The 17,008-nt window shown below is 43.5% G+C and overlaps 1 protein-coding gene across 1 annotated transcript in view; it reads left to right on the top strand.

Moving 5' to 3' along the window:
• The first annotated feature begins 451 nt into the window (after positions 1–451).
• Positions 452–17,008, top strand: part of MYOCD (myocardin) — a 96,639-nt gene continuing 80,082 nt past the window's right edge. Inside the window, exon 1 of the mRNA XM_081805702.1 lies at positions 452–824. Coding sequence (XP_081661828.1) covers positions 770–824 — 55 coding nt within the window. The 5' untranslated portion in view covers positions 452–769. The remainder of the gene's footprint in view (positions 825–17,008) is intronic.

Genomic DNA, 17,008 nt, shown 5'->3' with positions numbered 1-17,008 from the left:
CCCCCCCCCCCACAGTTCCACGGCTGTGCCTTCCCCCAGAGGGAGGGCCTTGTGTCCCCGGGCTGGATCTGCGGGTCCACCGAGTCAGGCTCGCCCCGAAAGCGCACATCCCGGGAAAATGAAAGGCTTTCCCTTTCCCCGCGGCCGCTCGTCTCTGCCTGCGCCCGGAGGCCCGGGAACGCGGAGAGAAGGTGGGAGCGCGCGGCGCCCGGAGCCCCGCTGGGTTCCGCGCGCCCGCGCGCGCCTCTCCTGCCCCGCGGGGGGCTCGCAGCCGCCCCCGCGCAGCCCCCGCGCGCTCCTGCGCCCCCGCGCGCCGGCCGGGACCCCCGCTCCCGCCGCTCCCCGGGCGGCCGCCGGCCCCGCTCGCCGCGCCTGATTGGCTGAGCTGTTGTCAGTAGTAAAAAAGTATCGGATGGCAAACTTGGGCCCTTCATAAAGGCGTGGTGGCGATACTCCGCGATCGCTGGCAGCCCATGACATCAGCCGGGCACGCCTGGGATGCCGCCGCTGCCGGCCAGACTCGGCGCAGGAGGAGGGTCCCGCCGGCTCGGAGTCAGTTAGCCCCGCGCAGCGAGGGGGGGAGCCGCCAGCTTCCTGGGGACTCCGGTTTCGGCCGCTGGCCGCCGCGGTCCTCCTACCCACCGGCGCTCCCGGAGAGTTGGATGCATTGTGGGGTGTTAGCTGCGCTCCGCTGGGCTCCCGGGAGCCCGTTCCTGGTGGAAAACAGGGGGCGTCTGGCCAAGGGACCAGCGGCTCGTTGAGACTCAACATGACACTCCTGGGGTCTGAGCATTCTTTGCTGATTAGGAGCAAATTCAGATCAGGTAGGGCTAAGTCGCTTAGCATTCCTTGTTAACTTTCCTCTTCCGCAGCTCGCAACTCTACACTGTTTCCCAACCAGTGTTTCAGAGCCGGCCGTGGCTCCTTCCACCTTGTCCCCACAAAGCACGTTTTTGAAAGTGAAGACTTTTATTTGACTTTGGGGGCCGGGGGCGGGGGGGCGAGAAACTTTAATGTCTTCCGTTTTCAATGCTTTGAATTGTTGGATGTGATTTTTGTTTGTTTGTGAAAAGGCCAATTCTTTTACATTTTTTTCCTGTATCTGTGAATAGAAATTTTGGAGGGGTACATCGGAAAGGAAGGACTTTGAAAATGAACAAATAAGGGAGTTCAAGTTGGAGAGCTACATAATATCAGTTGTAACTGCTGAGAAGATGAACCTGATGTTGTGTATTAATAGATACAGGGTCACTTAAAATGTAGCTAATCCAAACAAATGTATTTCCCAAAAAAGTAACTTGGGGGAAGTAAAAATAGCAAATTTGGAGCACACCAAGTATTTAGGATGACATCACTGTACAGAAAAAAAAAAAAGTCCAGTGCCACAAATATTTTTTCCCAAATCATCTGATATTTATAAATGGAGAATCTCCCCCCAAATTTCTGTGTTAGTGGCGCATACAGAAACTTCTCAGAGGACGCCGAGTGAAGGTGAGTGGAAGGGAGAGCCGGGAAGTCTAGCGGCTCGCCATGAAGGGTTGGTTTAGGCACCCATGGAAGGTACCAACGTGTGGGTCTCCACGTTTAGACAGGGAGACACTCGCCCCCTTAAGTTCTTTCTCAACAGCACTGTGTGTAATATCGGTTTTATAAAAGCGGTGACAAACCACTCAACAAATGGCAGAGTTCCTACTTAGAAGGCGGATTACTTTCTGAGAACTCCTATGTGAACATTCCCCGTAACAGGTGTTCCTAGGGTGCTGGCGTGGCTTACGGTGATTCTCCGCAGCTTTGCTAAATGGGACCACTCAGTGTTTCCACTTGGGATTCATGTTTCAAAACGGAGAAGCATGGATGTTGGAAAGTAAGGGTCATCTGGGAGTTCCTTAGACGCTTCTGGCTTTTAGATGTCTGTGGGGTCCATGGGAGGTTTTCTAAGGCTCCGTACCATTGAAGGGAGATGACCATTCAAGAGCTGATGTGGCCGCGAGCCTCGGGGCCCTGAGGCTCCGGGGTGAGCCTGCCAGGCACTGGGTTCCACAGTGGATTATGTCCTTCCTCTCCTTTCCCTGATGAGGTGCGCTGGTTGGTCTGTTAATCCGCTAGAGACCTTGCCTCTGCTTTGTACTGTGGTCAAAACCGCAAGGCAACACTGCCACCTTTCTGAAGAAGAGAGGATGCAGATTTGTTTTTGCAAGAAACTAAGCTCATTTCAGATGCACCCTTGCCCTTTGGCGTAGGAGGTAGGGGAGGAGCTGGTTGTAAAAAAATAAAAATAAAAGGATAGGAGAATTGCAAAACAGACTTAGGGAACTCATCAAGGAATCCTTCCTTCGGGGAAAGTGCAGAGAGGGAATTCCTAATTCCTGTTTTAGTGGGTTAGTGGAGTTCTGGTGTCTCCCAGGTAGACCCTGGAGCTTTGGAGAATTCCAGTTGCCACCTTGCTTTCTTTCTTTTTTTTTTTCTTTTTCTTCCTTTCTTTCTCTTTTCTTTTCTCTTCTTTTTCTCTCTCTCTCTCTCTTTTTAAAGCTTGGACAGGCTTTGTATCACAGGAAAGGGTAGCTTCAGGAAAACATGATACCAACGCAGATACCGGCATGCTTAATCCTCCACCTTTGATAAACAGCCAAACTGGGGTCTGGAAATGGACAAAGTGCTTTGGTCACTGGAGATACAAGGGGTTGATAATCTCCTGAAAGACACGGAAGAAAAAACAAGCAGCATGTGAAACTAAGTAAATGTAATGTTGCAGACCCCAAAGATTATATCCTCCTGGATATAATTACATAAAGTCCAGCTGCACCAGCTCAGACCTTGGGTCGGCAGCTTGCTAGCAAAGAGGGCCTGCCTCTTCCTAAGAGAACATGGTTTATTTTGTGTTTAACAATGGATAGGAGAGCCTCTTCTCTGTTTTGATTTCTGCTCCATTTGCTTTTTTTCTTCTTGCTTTCATGAGCTACTCCTAATGTAAATTCATAAAACTCCCTCTCACTGCCGGTGTTTGCTTTGCTGGTAGACCCTGGTGTTGTCTAATTAAAATTATTTCAAAAACTAAATGTAGGGGCACCTGAGTGGCTCAGTCAGTTAAGCGACTGCCTTCGGCTCAGGTCATGATCCGGGGTCCTGGGATCGAGCCCCACATCGGGCTCCCTGCTCTGCGGGAAGCCTGCTTCTCCCTCTCCCGCTCCCCCTGCTTGTGTTCCCTCTCTCGCTGTCTCTCTCTCTGTCAAATAAATAAAATCTTTAAAAATAAATAAATGCAACTAAATTGTTCTCTGATCACAGCAAGACATCCCATGTTTGTGGGGCTTTTTTATAAATGAGCAGATGCCAACTGGCTTTCTGTAAACTGTGCTCGCGTGACCTTGTTATTAAGGACAAAAGCATGCTAGAGGAGCAGTAAACGAGAACATTTTACATGTATTAACATATTTAATGATATAAACTCCTCTTATTTGAGAGGCTGTGGGGTTTCATGGTTGAGTGCGTGACTCTGGAGCCAAACTAGCTGGGTGTTTTGCAGGCGCTTCTACTTTCCAGCTGTATAACCTTGACCTTAGATAAGTGTCATAATTCTCTCTGCCGCAATTTGTTTCATCTGAATAATGGTGATTATATGGTGGTTGCAAGGATTAAATGTGATAATACAAGCAGAGCATTTTAAAAATGCCTGGTACGTAAGCCCTCGAAAAATACTGTTATGACAGAGCATGATCCCGGGTTGGTCACTTCCTCTCTCTGAGTCTCGGTTACTTAACCTGTAAATGTCAGGTTTGGACTAGGTGATTTCGCAGACCCTTTCATAATGTTTTATGGTTTTATGAAGACGCACAAAGACGGGGAACGAACAAAATTGTGATGGGGCTGTGTAGCTGTTGGACATAAATGGTAGAGAGTTTATAGAAATGCAGTAAGTAATATTACTTTTAGACTGATCACTTTTTTTACTTTCTAAAAAATTCTCACTTGTTTTGTCAATATCTGTAATTGGTATCACTGTCACCAGTTTCTGTCAATACCATAATCCTTGTGTCAACAAAATGCAGATTCCGATGTATGGGCATGTACACACATGCACACACACACCAGGCACAAAGCATCAAAAGGAGAGAGAGACGTCCATTCATGGATTTCCCTTCAAGAGAACTGCTTTATTTCTTTTGCTTTTTGTCTCCTCTTCTGACTCAAACGGTCCACGCAAAGGCAAACTCTGGTATCCACCATGACCTTGCCTCCTTCCCCCACAAATTTAGGGCTGTCAGATTTAATAAAAAGACAGGATGCCCAGTTGAATTTGAATTTCAGATAAACAATGAATAATTTTTTTAGCATGTTGCTAAAATTAGGGACATACTGTTATCTTAAAATCCAAATTGAACTAGCCGCTCTGTATTTTCTCTGGCAACCCTACCTTCAGCCTAAGCAGCCTTTGACCAATACTCTCTGCTGGCCCCTCCCATATCCCATCAAGCTCTCGAGAGTCTGGGAGCCCAAAGACACCTCAAAATGCAAAACTCGCATTTTAGGCATGAAAGAGGAGACTCAGAATGAGAAGGGGGTGCCAGGAACATGAATGCTGGGTCACCTGGGGTAGAAGCCAGCAGAGGAAGAACATGGGAGCTTCTCTTTGGGCTTCCTGGGGGGAGGGGCAGCTCAGCAGACAGGCTGATTGGTGCTCAGGTGTAGGGACTCCCAGACTTGGGGTCACCGCCAAAAGAAACCAAGACACGTGCAAAGTAGGCACTGGACAGGCAGGGGCTGACTGTGTTTGGTTGAATCTGCAATTGCTTCCAGCCCTAGGATTTGATATTTTTTTCCCATGCGAATGGCCTTGAGTATTTTTGTAACATTTGAAAACGAGAAGCTTCATAAAACCATTACCGTGACATTTTCAGACTGTTGCGTTCTCAGGGATCTGGACATACAGTAGGTGTTCAATGCATATTTCTTGAATGGATAAATGAATCACACCTGTCATCTTCATAATTAACGCAATATTCTGAGATAATTGTTCATGTGAGCATGCGTTGCTTCAGCATTTCATTGAAGACCACTTTTTCATGTGAAGCCTCCTTGAGCGCAAATATCTTAACTGCTCCTCAATTCCACCTTGCTGTTGAAATGACTGGGAGATTATTTTTAAAATTTGGGAAAACTTGCTCTATCAGGATCTTTCAGGAATTTCTCCTGGATGCAAGCAGAATAGAAGGAAGAGAAGGGCTAATTTTCACTCTGGGTATCTGTACAAACTGTTCCTAGCTGAACTGACTCTTTCTTTGCCACTAATTCCTCTCTCAGCAACAGTGGTATCCACCTCCTGTAGCAAATTACCACAAAGTTAGTGGCTTGAAACAGCCCAAATTTATCATCTTCTAGTTACGGAGGTCAGAAGCCTGAGAAGGGTCTCACTGAGCTAAAATCCAGGTGTTAGCAGGGCTGTGTTCCTTTTGGGGACTCTAAAGAATCTGTTTTCTTGACTTTTAGATTCTAGAGGCACCTGTGTCCCTTGGTTCCTGGTCCCTTCTGCCATCGACAAGGGCAACAGTGTAGCAATTTCAAATCTCTCTCTCACTTGGACATGTAAGACTCTTGTGATTCCATTGGGCTCATTCAGGATAACCTCCCTATTTTTTTTTTAATATTTTATTTATTTATCTGACAGAGAGAGACACAGCAAGAGAGGGAACACAAGCAGGGGGAGTGGGAGAGGGAGAAGCAGGGTTCCTGCCGAGCAGGGAGCCTGATGCGGGGCTCGATCCCAGGACCCTGGGACCATGACCTGAGCTGAAGGCAGCCGCTTAACTGACTGAGCCACCCAGGTGCCCCAATAATCTCCCTATTTTAAGGTCAGCTGATTAGCAACTTGAATTCCATCCACAGCCTTGGATAGAATAATAAGACACAGGGCACGGGGGATATCACGGCTGCGGATGGAAAGAGAAAGAAAGAGGAGAGAGTTAGGGGTGGGGAAGGGTGAGCTCTCTGGTTCTCTTGTTCACAGGGGCACTAATCCCTTCAGGGGGGCCCCACCCTCATGACCTCATCTCTAAACCTAATCTTTCCCGAAGGAAATACCATCCCATTGGGGTGTAGGGCTTCAACATATGAATTTGGAGAGGGAGGGTCAAGACACAATTCAGTCCATAGGACCATGTGAAGTAACATATTCTTAGGTCCCAGGGATTAGGATGCGGACATCTGGGGGGAGGGCACGTTATTCTGCTTATGATCCCACCTTCTAATATGGCATTCCCATCTTCCTTACCTCCACCATCCCTCTATCCTGCAGACTTTGTTCTGCAGAACTTCTCCCTTAATATGGATTACGTGGCCACAATCCCAGTGTTTTCTCCACAGTGGTCCACAGAAGACTGATTCCACAGGACCTTAACATTTTTAACAAGAGGGAGGCAGAGTGTGCTGAAAAATTACACTGAATCTTTAACTGCAGGATTTCTGGAAGACCTTACTAGTTCTGATGTATATTGTGAACTTTTGTTTTAAGATTTTTTTTTAATTTATTTTTGAGAGAGAGCATGAGCAGGGGGAGGGGGACAGGAGGGGGAAGGACAGGGAGAGGGGCAGAAGGAGAAGCAGACTCCCACTGAGCAAGGAGCCCGATGAGGGACTCGATCCCAGGATGCTGGGATCATGACCTCAGCCGAAGGCAGACGCTTAACTGACTGAGCCACCCAGGCACCGTATATTGTGAACTTTTTAAAAGTAGTGATTCTCAAACGTGTTTCACCTTTATTCACATAGCATCCCATGGGGCAGGTTTAGCTGGATAAACACATTGTGGAAAATTCTGCTCTGAACAGAGAAGCTCACAGTTGGCAACAGTGAATTCTTTAATGGGGTGAATTTCTGTAGGTGGGTTATTGGCAGGCCCTCCCCCCCAGCCACCCACCCAGGTAAGCACTCTGATGGTTTTCCTTCCTGGCTGCTTACTTAGATGTCGACTCACCCTTTCAAGCCTTGGATCTCTGTTATTAATTGGTATCAGGCATCCTTGCCCCTCCACCCCCACCCCAGGGATAATCTTTGTAGGATTGTAACCCTGTCCTCAAGAAGCTCACAGGCAACCTGGAAAATGCTGTGTGTGAGTTACATATTCATTCAGTCATTCATTCATTCAACAGCTATGTCTTCCATGTTTCCCTTGCAGTGGATGTTACGAGAAGCTGGGGGCTGGGTATACAGTTGGGGAGCAGGGAAGAAACATTCCCCACCCTCACATGGAATCATAGAGCCGACCTTCCATTACTCTGTGCAAGGTTCCAGCAAACTGTGCCTCTAGAAGTCCACATGAGAACACAGTTGACAGGACCTTAAAAGATGAGTGCATTTTCATTCCTAAATGGGAATTTAAAATCTTTTTTTAAAAGCCAAAGGAACATTTGGGGTCTGGCTCAGGCCACCTGCTTGAGACCATTGCTGTTCCCTCCCGTCCCAGCTGTGTGAGATGGAGTCCCATACTGGGCCGCCATCCCTCACCATCTTCATTACTGGGGCAAGAGCCCTGACTACCCACCTGGCTTCTTTGTATCTATAGCTCTTCTCATTCATCAGGTATATTAAACATTTGACTTGGTTACTTGTTTGTTATTTGTCGGCCATAGAGACCAGGATTTTTGTTAGTTTGTTTCACTGCTTGCTTCCCCAGCATGTAGAACTCTGATTGGCGTAAAGAGGGCACCATTAAATATGTATTGGAGATGCATTTTATCCTTCCCCCAAAGACTACTCAAAAGCAATAGAAGTAAACAGTCTGGGTTGTTTTGTTTTGTTTTGTTTTTAAGATTTTATTTGAGAGAGAGAGAGAGCACGAGCTGGGGGTGAGGGGCAGAGGGAGCGAGAGAAGCAGACTCCCTGCTAAGCAGGGAGCAAGACTTTAGGCTCAATCCCAGGACCCCAGGATCATGACCTGAGCTGAAGGCAGATGCTTAACTGCCTGAGCCACCCAGGTGCCCCAGCAATCTATGTTTTTATATATTTTTAGACATAGGTATTGTGTATTAAAACTAGAGCAGCAAGGGGAGGAGAGAGTATAAATACAAAATTCAGAAAAGTAGTTCTTCTGGAGCAGGGCAGGCTAGGTGAGGAGGTAGGGTGTAGTCTAAGCTAAGGAAACAGTTGGTGGTGGAGTTCTTAGGTTAGGCAGTGGGTGCCTGCATGTTTATTATTAAGCAAATTAATTAAACAGTGTTCATTCAGGGCTCAATGATCCTATGTGGCGATGTAACATGAGTCAAGGATTATAATTAGTCCAATTTAGTGTGCCCAGGGTCTTTTAAAAAAATTAAGTTTTTCCAGACCAGAAAGAGTAGCATTCATCTTTTCTTTGCTATAGTATGTGGCGGGCACAGTCAGGAAGACTTGATTAAGTTGGATTGAACCAGATTGGATGGATTCTAATCTAGTTGAATTAAATTGGAGAGAAATGGAAACGCATGGCCAGACTAGCAGCGCTCAGCCCCAGGGTTTAACTTTTATATACTTCGGGGAAGCCAAACCTGAAAAGAAGATGCTAGAGCATGAAGTGGTTTTTTCATTGCCTCTATTTCCCTGTTAATATAGCAAGAACTCACTGGCCATCTAGCAGATGGTGACCAGCTAGCTTGCATCTCTGCCCAGATCCGGAAGGAGGAGCCAGCAGGTGCATTTCACAGGTGTCTGCCTTCCTAGGCCCACTCATGCTCTCCTGTGGGCAGGGGCAGGAGGGGGCGGGGGAGGGGGAGTCCCATCACATCTCCTCCGATTCCATGACCTTGGGATAGGAATCAGCCCTGCTCCCTGGGCCTTTGTTTCCATACAGATAAAATTATTCATTGCCATTTGTGAGGGAAAGACCTCTGCAGAATTATTGATGCTTTCTTGTACAGAAAGAAGTCCCTGTCCCCATAGGGGAAGGGATAACGTGACCTGGTGACATGTGAATTGCATAAGAGACAAACATGGGGGGAGTGAAAAGCTTTTGATGGATAAATAGGATTTAAAAAATCCCCAAAAACTCTTAGCCAAGTAATTGTTTTGCAGCCTTCCTGTTTCAGTGCTTAGATGTTCAAATTTCTAAGCAGGTAGCATTTGTTTGTTTTCAATGTGTAATTTGCACTAACTTCTATTCTGATGTCCTGCAGAATAACTAGTAAGTCAACTGTCACATAACCAGTTTCATATCTTATTCCCAGGTAAGATATGAGGGTCTCCAAATGCTGTGCAAATGTCATTTATTCCCAGAAATTTAGAACAAATAAGGCTGATTCCTGACTTTATTTATTTATTTACTTACTTATCTACTTACTTACTTATTTATTTAGCCAGGCCCAACAGAGTGCCCTTGGGAGCCACCGAAAGAATAATAATTTCTGTCTTTTCTCCTGTTGGTTGACGGAAGATAAGTTTGTCCATTTCCCCATAGACGCTATTGGAGTGCGTAGTCCTCTTATCATTTCAGTCGCTCCAGTTGAGGTTTGCTGTATCCAGCCCCCTTAGATTAGCCACCTTAGATTTAAAGAAACAGTAATGCTAGAAGCAGAGATACTGATTTACACTACCGTAACATTGTAAAGTGTATATAATGGCTTTGCTCATGCATAGCGACTTAGCCATCGCTCGGTCTGTGTAGCAATGAAGAGTGGATCCATAACCTCTCAGATACTTAGGATGTCTTGCCTACTGCCCCTTGCTGACACCCCAATTTGATCTACCACCTAAGTAAGTCTTCTACCCTCAATCTGCATCTCGTTCATTCTGCCCCTTATGCCCCTTCTAAGCCCCTTCACAGCCTCTTAAGTAAAAAGTCATCAATTCTTTCTTAGGAAACAAAGTCAGGTAGCCCCAGGGAATGTCCTCCTTTCAAAGATGAGGAGAAATGACTGGGATGTCACCCATAGCTTTCTGCCTTTCCTATTTCTGGAAATACTCTTCCTCCCGGAAGTCATTCGACTTTGTGCTCCTCAGGACTGGAGGACTGGTGGGGCTGGTTTCTCTGTCTGAGGTCAAGTTCCATGTAGAACTTTTTTGGTACTCAAGCTCTAGATGGGGCGAGAAGGCTCCAAAACAGGCCAAATCCAGAAAATACTATTCAACATTAATTGAACAGTAATCTCCTGGATACTTTAAAAGTTTTTACTATTTTGTGTTTCCTTCCTTTCCTTGTCCAGACGCGTAAAGATTTTTACAAAGTTACAGCCAGAGTGTATAGAGAAGTTTATACTCAGTGTTTTTATCAGCGAGCATAGTATCATAAGCTGTTTTTCGAGCTGCTGGTAGTTACACATTCTTGTCTTGAAGACTTTATCAAAGTCCATTGAGTGAGTATATAGTAATTTGTTAAACCTTTTCCACTTGGGTTGGAAAATGATCCAGTTATAATTTTTATATTATAAATAACATCACTATGAAAATCTTAATGCACATAGCCTTTTTAGTTCTCCAGGGTTGTCTTACAGGATACTCACCATTTAGAGTAAATATCCAAGCGTGGGACTAATGGTTATGAATCTTTATGATGCACTTTGGTAGCTAGTATTTCTGGAGCACCTACAATGTACCAAGCTTAACCCGAGTCCAATTTCCATATGGCAGTGAATGCTTGCCCCTGTAATTGAACAAGCTCGGAGTCATCTTGGGTACTTATTCAGTGGTGACTGGTGTTCAGTAAGCTTTTCACACCTTTTCAGTCAAAAATAAAAAGGAAAAGGAGACACAATCACCTGATACCTTTGGAAACTTCTGTGTGATCTGCTCTTTGGGGACCACCTGTTACGAGATAGGACTGACACCTCATCAAAGGAGAAGCAAAGAGGACTAGGAGTTAATGAGAACCTGTTATCTGTGGCAGTGTTATGATCTCATTTAATCCTTACAGAATGCTCTGGGACACCTGTGATTATCCCCATTCTATAGACAAAGAAGCTGAGGCTCAAAGCAACTTGGTCAGAGCCACGTAACCAATAACTGATGGAGGCCACATCTGACCCCGTTGGTTCCACTGTGCGAGAATGATCATTGCTGTTACAGCCTAAACGCTCACTCCTCCCACCCCCCAGCCCTACCCTCCAGCCTTCCCCCGTTCCAACATACATGCCCACTTGGCCAGGTGGATTTAATATGCTTCATTCTGGACGACAACTCCAGGCATACACCCAATTACCATTCTTGTGCTTGATTTCCTAAATAGTGATTTATGAAGAGACTTGTGTCTAGCACGAGTTAATCTATAAATTATACATGCCACCCTCCCGGAATTTTAGGACTTCTAATGAAAGCTGACTATTTAGATCTCAGTTTGAGAACAAAAATTTGAGAAGTTTTTGAAAACCAACAACAAAAAGAGTAGGCTTGCCCCAAGACACTAAACATAGCTATAAAAGAAATATCTAGTACCAGAGAGTAGAATGGTGGTTGCCAGGGGCTGGAGGGTGGGAGAAATAGGGAGGCTGGTAACATTCAGTTATACATTAAATCCACAGACCTTTTTCATCTTATAACATGGCGACTGTAGTTGATAACACTGTGTGTATAATTGAAGTTTGCTAAGAGCCCAGAACTTCAGTGTTGTCACCAAAGAAACAAACAAAGGTAAATATCTGAGATGAGAGCCCTGTTAATTAACTCAGTGGTGGGTATGCACAGCAAACCATCATGTCATGCACTCTTATCTTACAATTTTGTCCATTATACCCCAATAAAGCTGAAAAAAAAAAAGATATACCTATGTAGTAATTAGTATTAGGAGTAAAACATATTATCAGTGGATCAGAGTTGTGTGTGTGTGTGTGTGTACGTATACTCATCCACATGTTTATCTGTATGATTTTAATCTCTAATTATTAAACTCTAATAATAATGGCTATTCAAATTAGCAATAAAATATGTGATGAAAGTGTGTTGGGAAAATTGACTTCCTTTTGGAAGTAAATGAATTCAACTATTTTATAATGAGTCTTTAAAAAAATCCATATGGATTAAAAAGCTAAAGAAATCTATAAGGGGTGCCTGGGTGGCTCAGTCGGTTAAGCATCTGCCTTCGGCTCAGGTCATGATCCCGGGGTCATGGGATCGAGTCCCGCATCAGGCTCCTTGCTCGGCGGGGAGCCTGCTTCTCCCTCTCCTCCCCACTTGTGCTCTCACTATTTCTGTCTCTCTCTCTCTCAAATAAATAAATAAAATCTAAAAAAAAAAAATCTATAAAATATTAGTAGAAAACAGAATCGTTTTATAGTCTTGGAGTAAGACACGCCTTCCCAAGCATATTACCAAAGCCAGAGGAGAAATAAAAATTGATGTATTGGGCCACTTAAAAAGTTTAAAATGCTACATGGAAAAAAAAAATCAAAAGAAATTTAAAAATCAAACAGTAGACTGAAAGAAAACTTGAAGTGTGTATTCAGACAAAGTTGTTAAAAGGACTTGTATAAACAAAAGTCCACAACCTAGGGGCGCCTGAGTGGCTCAGTCCTGGGATCAAGCCCCACATCGGGCTCCCTGCTCGGCGGGAAGCCTGCTTCTCCCTTTCACACTCCCCCTGCTTGTGTTCCCTCTCCTGCTGTGTCTCTCTCTGTCAAATAAATAAATAAAATCTTAAAAAAAAAAAAACAACCCACAACCTAAAGAGCAGGATAATTCAAAGGAAAAAAATTGTCAATAAGCACATACAATATATTCAACTCACTAACATTCGAGAACATGCAGATTGAAAGCATTTTTTTCAACTATCAGATTTGTAAAAAATGCCAAATATTGATAACATCAAGTATCTTCCAAGCGTGGAGAAAACAGACACCTAATCCCCTTAGTTAAGCCTCAAGGGATAGAGTTTGACAGTTTCTATTGAATTTTAAATGAGCTCACTATCAACCAAGGTACATTAAGGCATCTAATTGAAAGAAACGCTTGTATGTACAGGGATTTTCAGGACATCACAATTTATAATGCCAAAAAGGATGGAAACAGCATAAACCTCCATCAGTGGGGGTATGGTTAATTATGCTACACTCGGAATACGATAAAACGCAATGCAAAACAAAAAAGAGATAAAATTCTGTATGAACTGACATGGAAAGATCTCCAAGACATACACTTAGTTAAAAAAAAAAATTATGAAACAATCAGGCAGCATATTTGCATTTTTATTTTTAAAGATAGGTATAAGTACACAGAAAAAAATCTTCAAGAACATAAGTCAAACTGTTCACAGTGATACCCAGGGGTGGGAGGAAGGAAGATCTGATCTTTTTTAATATATGTATATTATTATATATACATATATTATGTATATTATTTTATATATATACTTATATATATATATAACTGTGATATATATATATACACACATACACATACATATATACACACATATATAAAATATATATCTGATTTTTTTAATGTATATATTAAATATATACACACACACATACACACACCATTTGAATCTTTTAAAACAAGAATGTATTGGTATCTATGAAATTAAGATTTTATTTTTATGTTTTTTTAAGATTTTATGTATTTATTTGAAAGAGAGCAGGAGAGAGAGTGAGCGGGGCGGGGGGAGCAGAGGGGTAGGGAGAAGCCGGCTCCCCGCTGAGCAGGGAGCCCAACTCAGGACCCTGAGATCATGACATTTAACCAACTGAGCCACCCAGGTGCCCCTGAGAAATTTTTAAATATGCCAATGTTTAAAGAGAAATTGACAACATCATCACAGTAGTAGAAAAGAGCACATTTCTATAAACCGAATCAAATAGACAAAAACTCAAGTTGGGATTTGTAGGATATGAACACTAAAGTTAAACTGGCTATGTATTTTAAACCTCTGACATGCCCTAGAATATTAGAAGACAATTTTAATTTTTTTTTTTTATTTTTTAAGATTTTATTTATTTATTTGTCAGAGAGAGAGACAGAACACAAGCAGGGGGAGAGGCAGGCAGAGGGAGAAGCAGGCTCCCTGCCGAGCAAGGAGCCCGATGTGGGACTCGATCCCAGGACCCTGGGATCATGACCTGAGCCAAAGGCAGCCGCTTAACCGACTGAGCCACCCAGGTGTCCTGACAATTTTAAATTTAGTGCCCATCCCCAACACAACACACACTGAAATGTCAATAAATTTAAAATATCAAACTCATTTCTTGACCATAGGCAGTTTTGAAAGAAAATGCTTTGAAAAGTTGAAGTATTTTAAGCTCCACAAGTTAGGAATCAAAACACACCACAAACATACCCAAAGTGTTGAAGCGTATGCATAGAAAAAAGCCTAGAAAGACCCATCCCCCAAGTGATTATCTCTGAGTGGTAAGATTCGGAGTAATGTTTAATTTTTCTTATATTCTTTCTTATATTCCCATATTCTTTATTTTGATTATTCAGTGTCTCCTAGATCTGCTATAATAATCAGGAATGATGTTGGCAATAAATCAACAAGCAGTGAGCATTGTTTGTTTATTTAAGTCCAGGACTAGTGAGGATTAGAGAGACCTTATCTGAGGAACTAGATCGGGAGGGAGCTGAGCACCTGGGAGGTTTAAGTTCTTAATAAATTCCCACCAATCCTAAAGCATGCTCACATTCAAACTATAACCTAGGGTTATATAGTTACATAGTTGTATAGTTATATAGACTATAGTTATTATAGTCTATAATCTGGGTGGCTCAGTCGGTTAAACGTCTGCCTCCAGCTCAGGTCATGATCTCAGGGTCCTGCAATCGAGTCCCACGTTGGGCTCTCCCTGATCAGTGGGGAGTCGGCTTCTCTCCTCCTCCCCCGCTCATGCTTGCGCTTTTTCTCTCTCAAATAAATAAATAAAAATCTCAAAAAAAAAGAAAAACCTGTAAACTAAAAACCTTGCTCCTCTGTGATGACTGAAAACCCATGGCCCCTCATGGGCTCTACGCTTCCTGGTTGTAGGAAGTTGAGCCTGTGCCTTTAAGTTCTCAAACCTCCACTTCTGCCTTGGTAGAGGGGGCAACAAAGATGCCTTCCCCATGGGGATTCTGTGAGGCTTTAGTGGAAAAGCATAGACGTGTTTGACACAGTTCAGGGATGTGCTCATGTGTGCGATAAATTGTAGCAGTTTTATCCACAGATGAATATCAATTCTATATTAATTGTTAGATCAACATTCGTGTAACTATGATAGGGTGTGTTAATTTATGATACTTTTAAATCATTTCGTTGTTATTCTAAAACACATTGTTTCTAAATTAACACCTGCCATCTTCTTGTGGCTCTCTCTTAAGATGTGCTACTGTTCTCATTTCTTTGTTACCTCAGGCTGTGTTTAAGAGTAGTGAAGATCGTTATTACCATTATAGAATTTACACTGCAGTCTATAAAGTGCTCTGTATATGTATTATCATTTACTCTTTGTCTTTCAAGAAAATTCTTATGGAAGTCTTTCTTGTCATTTTCAACTCCAGACAGGGGTGGTTATTGTCCAGATTAGGTCTTTAGGGCTTTTTGAAGAGAGCCCTGGGACCCTGCAAGGTTACCACTGGCCGTAAGGATTAGCAAAGGCTCATGGCTGTTTTTCAGGCACTACTGAGAACCCAGATCCTATGCTCTTATAATCGAAAATACCGTTCCGTCTAAAAATAAAACCTAGAGGAAGAGCTCTCTCCAGAGGGAGCAAAATTTGAGGCTCACAGAGCTAGTGGAACAGTCTGATTTATATACCATACTGTATTATATAGTGTATGTTACATTATATATACATATAATATATTTTATGGTGCATTAACTCTTCCCCCCCCCAAAAAAATCCTATCAGTCCATATGCTTTTATTTTCAAACCAACTCTGGGAGATTGCAAAGCTGGTTGTACAGATGAGGAGACATTTGTCCAAAGTCACCCCATAGATTTAGAACAGAAGTTTCGTCTCTGGTCCCCCAGAAACAAGTTCACCACATGATCCCGCTGAGGAATGTGCTGGAAGGAGAAGCATGGTGTTAAGATAGGCAGGTGCCTGGCACTGAAACCAGTGGCTCTCTCCACAAAATGTTCCCCCTGCCTGAAGCTTTCTTCATACAGAACAGCCACCTGCACTGGATTCGGATTGGAAGGGCTTTAGATCAGGAGAGGGGAAGATTCGGCAAGCCGAGCACACGATTGGCTGGGAGTCAAGAACAGGATGAGGCCTGGGGTTTGCAGAGGAACCTCTGACTCAGTGGAATGCCAACCTCTGCAGAAGGTTCTGGTCTTAACACATAGATTGGAGCCTGACACCGTGGAATGTCCCAGGCACAGAAAATGTTCTAAGTGTTAATGTCTGGTTGCGTCAAAATCTTGTGTCTAACAGCAGGGCTAAGATTACTTTCTAACATTGAAAAAAAATGTAACGTATCTACATTTATTATTTTTCCAAACTTGGGAGGTACTGGTACAGTTTATTAATGAAAGACGTAAGGCATATAACATACATGGGTATATAACACGTATATACTCGCATATCTTCATATATATACTTACATATACCACTCTTAATATGTAGCAGTTTATATATATAATAGTGTGAGTGTATAAGGTATAGTCTTGTACTGTCTATTGTATACATATATTTAGACTATATATATCATATGAAAGGTCAAAGATTCAGTCTTTGGGGTGTTCTGTCTGCTGCAGAAAAATTGAAAGAGAAACCGGAAACGTTCAACCAAAGGAGAATGTTTAAATCCACTCACAATGGGATAGAGCATGCACATTAAAAAGGGTGCTTCCGGGGTGCCTGGGTGGCTCAGTCATTAAGCGTCTGCCTTCGGCTCAGGTCATGATCCCGGGGTCCTGGGATCGAGCCCCGCGTCGGGCTCCCTGCTCGGCGGGAAGCCTGCTTCTCGCTCTCCCACTCCCCCTGCTTGTGTTCCCTCTCTGGCTGTCTTTCTCTCTGTCAAATAAATTTAAAAAATCTTTTAAAAAAAAAAAGATTCTCTTCTTCTTCCTCTGCCCCTCCCCCCACCTCTGCACGTGCTCTCTCTGAATAAATAAATAAATCTTAAAAAAAAAAAAAA

Source organism: Leptonychotes weddellii, chromosome 15 (genome assembly GCF_054177405.1).
Source record: "Leptonychotes weddellii isolate Sample4059 chromosome 15, ASM5417740v2, whole genome shotgun sequence".
Lineage (NCBI taxonomy): Eukaryota > Metazoa > Chordata > Mammalia > Carnivora > Phocidae > Leptonychotes > Leptonychotes weddellii.
This window is presented reverse-complemented; position numbering and strand designations above follow the sequence as displayed.